This window comes from Sinocyclocheilus grahami, unplaced genomic scaffold (assembly GCF_001515645.1).
Source record: "Sinocyclocheilus grahami isolate Dianchi unplaced genomic scaffold, SAMN03320097.WGS_v1.1 scaffold383.1, whole genome shotgun sequence".
Taxonomy (NCBI): domain Eukaryota; kingdom Metazoa; phylum Chordata; class Actinopteri; order Cypriniformes; family Cyprinidae; genus Sinocyclocheilus; species Sinocyclocheilus grahami.
The window spans coordinates 343526-348081 of NW_015505562.1; the positions used below are offsets into that span (position 1 = coordinate 343526).

The 4556-nt window shown below is 39.1% G+C and overlaps 1 protein-coding gene across 1 annotated transcript; it reads right to left on the reverse strand.

Moving 5' to 3' along the window:
- Positions 1-2487: 2487 nt before the first annotated feature.
- LOC107549917 (sacsin-like) lies at positions 2488-3792 on the reverse strand. The gene has a single exon (XM_016231104.1). The coding sequence runs from the start codon at positions 3598-3600 to the stop codon at positions 2896-2898; it is 705 nt and encodes a 234-aa protein (XP_016086590.1). The 5' UTR covers positions 3601-3792; the 3' UTR covers positions 2488-2895.
- Positions 3793-4556: the final 764 nt, after the last annotated feature.

The following is a 4556-nucleotide window of genomic DNA, read 5'->3' on the forward strand; positions in this document are numbered from 1 at the left end:
GTCAGCTAACATTAGAAAGACAAACAGGACTAGTCAACAAAATTTCTGCGATAATTAACTGTATGCCATGAATGCTGTTGACCAAGTCTGACTCTGGAGACAGTTTTTTTCCCCGTATTAATATCTTGTATGAAATGTTTCATTTTGTTACACTTTATATTTGATTTACAAATACAAAGCCATGTTGTATACCCATGTTGTACAAAACTAGCCATGTTTTACAGTATAGATACAGTATTCTGCTTTTCATAATTCAATACACCTTTCATCTCCTCACTTTCTCTCACTCTCTCCTCAGTGCTGTGTTCACATGGACGAATCTCTTGGTGGTGGTCGTGGAGCTTGAGGGGTCAGAACAGGAAGCCCTGGACCTTGTTGCTCTGGTGACCAACGTGGTTCTGGAAGAGCACTATCTCATAGTGGGGGTCGTTGTGGTGGTGGACCATGGAGTCATTCCTATCAACTCCAGAGGGGAGAAGCAGCGCATGCATGCTGACCAGCTGGACCCTATATATGTGGCCTACAACATGTGAGAATGTGTGACATGGAGGAGGAACCAGATGTCAGGAATATCTGCATATGCAAATTTACAAAGGAAGCATTAGGGGGAAGTTTGGACAGGCTTGCCTCTTCCTCCACAAACATGAAGAGTCCTTGATGGAGCTATGCAGTTTATTTTTATATCAAACTGTCAGAATGCCTTGCAAATAAAACTCTGATTCAGTGGTCAGGGCAAATGACTTGATTTCATCTCCTGTTTTCTTGTGTGACACCCTTATGAGCTCAGTTTTTATTCAAGCACACTTGTCCTGCACATACGACACATGTGTGCTGAATGTTCCCTGTGTGTGAGAAGGACTGGCCCAAAAGGGCAGAGGAGTGCCTGATGTCAAAACAGGATCCAGATTGCAGGACTATGTCTTTGTAATTTCAAGGGCATGTGAAAATGTGTAATGCACTTCATTTCAATGCATTACTATCGCCAATGTTATAGCTATAAAAAAAAGTTTAAACCAATTTTTGTTTGGTTTGTTCTATTTTTACATCAACACACAAATCTTTGATAAATGTTTTATCTGGAGACCAGGTGGCAATAAGGATAGATATAAGATGGAGAAATGGATATCTAAGTCTTTGTTTGCAAGGAAGCAGTACTGAAGGTCTACAGGAATCAGGGTAATAACAGTGAATAGATGAAGAGTCTTATTCAGGTAACCAAGTCCCAATCTGAAAAATATTTCTGCTCAAATGTCCATTATTCACAGCATTTCAAGTTTGAACTATTTTTTACAGTATGACATCACCGTTCACAACTAGATTATCTTATATTCCTGCAGATGAATGTATGAAGGTGACATTTTTAGTCTCCTACATATTACTGATTGAAAAGAAAGTAGCCTTTTCCATTAATTCATTAAAACATGCCAAACAGATGAGATCGTTATTTCAGGAAAAAATTACCACTGCGGGTGAGGGCTTTTCATTACTGTGTTAAAGTGTGATATTTGCTTGTATTTTTCAGACGCACTGTACACCGCATTGCCTAGCACTGTAAAGACCACTTTTAACAATGCTTGCTTTCTTTTATTGTGTTCATTACGTAAAGGACAGGCAGTGTGCCTGCTGTAATTATGTACAGAATTTGTGTAATAAGTTATTACTGGGACACCAGAAAACTACAAATACTTTTGGCATGGTTTTGCAGTGGCATGGAGGAAACCAGATGCTGCTCAAATCGAAGTTTAATTTCACAAACAGTAAGGGGAACAATATGAGACACTATTCATGTAATATTTTATATTGCAATAGACTCAAAAAGTGGTTTTGCTGCAAGGATTGTAAAGTACATACAGCGTCTCTATTGCAGGATGGTTGTGTGACTGTTCAATTTTTGTCATTTAGTGAATATTTGGTTGAAACAGCTTTTGACTTCTGTTAATATTTCTTAATAAAACCCATGCTTTTAAATGATGGACATTGACATTTTGAATTCTTGTGTGACTTTTAATGCACATTTTGCAGACAGTTTTATCGAAAGAAACTTACATCGTGTTTAAGATAAACATGTTATTTAATTAAATCCTGGGAATTGAACCCATGACCTTGCCATTGCTAATGCCATGCTCTATTGTTAGCTACAAGAATATCCAGTATGGAATAATATAAATGTTGCATATAATAGTAAGCAAAAGGATAACCAGGTTCACAAGTATCAAAACATGAATACAAAGGTTTAAGAATTTCCAGCATGCATGTTAGCCGTGCTAAATAGGTACCAAAAAGATCCTAGTCGCCTCTACGGAACAGTAATTTCAAAATATTTCAAGAGATGTATTCTTCTATTTTTTCTAAAAGCTTTGTTGCAATATCCAGTGCCCTTCTGGCATTATTAATGCTAAATTGCTTGTTTGGAATGTGAGGAAATTGGTGATAGTTCGGATATCACGTTTTTTTGCCATCAACACCAAGTTCAGTCAGTTGCCTCACATAGTTTGGTAAAGAAGTCAACTGTGAGCTGAAATGGGACACCTGTTGAGCAAGGCTAGTTATTGAGCAGTTTTTAGGTTGATGGCCACTTCCCCTGTACATCGCTGCGATCAGGGCTTTTTCCACAACCTGATGCACTTTAAACAGACACCACTCTGAGCTTTCTCCTCCAGTGTCATTGTGAGCTGCTTTGATATCACATTGAGCCTGTTCATACCAGCGTTTTGCCTCCCCTCTGTTAGGCCTTGGAGTTTCTCTGCGGTATGACCAAAAGTTATAGTGCCTTCTAGAATAGTTCTGATAGAACCTCTCGCGTCCCCTCCTGTGACTTTGTGCCTCTGTGTTCCACGTATCATAGAAATCTTGAAAGTTTGTCTGGTCTGTTGATGTGCTCTGTGCAGTTTCCCCTCATTGTAGTTCCTCAATTCTCTTTTGCAGGTATCTGAATGCATCTGCGGCAAGTGCTTCATTTCCAGGGTTCTTATCTGGATACCAGTGGAGGTAGAGACGTTTAAGAGCTTTTTGTTTGTCCTCACTTGACATATTCCAGATTTCATTTAAACTTTGGTCAATTTCTCTTCTGATCTCTTCCAATGACTCAGGAAAATCGGTTTTAGGTGGAGGCCAAGATGTCAAAAGACTTTCTATATCTATGCAAGTGGACCCTTTTGAAGCAGTTGTCATCTTTTCCCTTTTAAATTGGTAAAGGTCAAGAGAGTTTACTTCAATGAAGTCATCGCTGCCAACTTGAATTTTATACCTGGCAGGAAACGGTCCTGTTTGTCCCAGTGAATCATCCACTCGCTCAATAATAATGGCGTAGAAATATTCACCAAATTCATCCTTGCTGAAGCCAACATAATCTCCACTTTCAAAGTTGTTGAGGAAGTTCATGTCAAGGCAGTCATGCCATTCTTCAGGTATATGACATCCAGGTTTCGGTAAGGAACCGTGTCCTTCCTCCTTGTGACCACTGTTATGAATGCCATGATTTGCTAAGGTTTTCTCAACATCTTCCATGTTATCACACAGCAAAAGTTGTCCAAGGACTAGAAGGCTTGAGGTGGTCAAACAGTTCTTTAGAAGAGCATTGATATCTTTAGTAAGACACATAATAACTTCATTTACTACTTTGAGGGCCCTGTCATCATTGTGTTTTATGTAGAAACTGCATCCATTTAGCTGTTTCTTCACATAAACATCTGTTTCAGCCTTACTACCCTCTAGTGGCTCATGGTTTAACAGAAGCTCAGTTTGAAGAGTTTTGCAACAGATGATTTGAACCTTAGAAAATATTTCTTCACACTTTTCTTCAGCTTCAGAATGTGACACCCTGCCTTTGCTCTCTTCTCTGATGAGACAGACTAGTCCATGAAGAAATTCATCGGAAGACAAGTGTTTGTCAAACCAGCCACTAAATTCACAGTCCCCTTCATAATCGCAATATTGGACACTTATTCCATCCAGGTTTTCAGAAATTGCATCTGAGAGAAATTTGGGGCGAACATGCTCTGGAAGGAACTGCAACAATGTTTGATGTTCATAGTGATCATTTCCAAGATGGCAGCAGTTTAATTTTTCCAGCAGTTTCGGATTGTTTTCCAAAGGACCCTCGAGTCTTGTGGCCTGGAAGATGGTGTCATTGAAAAACAAAGTGTTGGATTCATATAGTCTTCCATCTGTTGAAGGAAGATAAAGTGGGCTGTTTTGAAAAAGAGATTTGTTTTGTTCCTTTTTCAGCAGGCAAAATAGCTGTTGTACAACACGTTTCACAGTTTTCTGCTGATTTGCTTGAAGGCTGTCTTTGTCAGATCTATCTGAATAGATTTCTTGAAGAACAGTGATATATTGGTCAATGGTGGGCCTTTCCTCTACGCCAATCTTCTTGAAGAAGTCTTCAAATTTAATATAATTTAAGGGAATGCTGTACAAGTAAGGCCTAAACTCAAGAGCACAAAACAGCATAAGTACTGTCTGGCAAGCTTTCACAAGTATTGTGCCATTTTCCGCAAGGATAATGGGGAGGTCTGAGAACAGAGAGGCATCAAACTGTATTGACTGCAGGTATG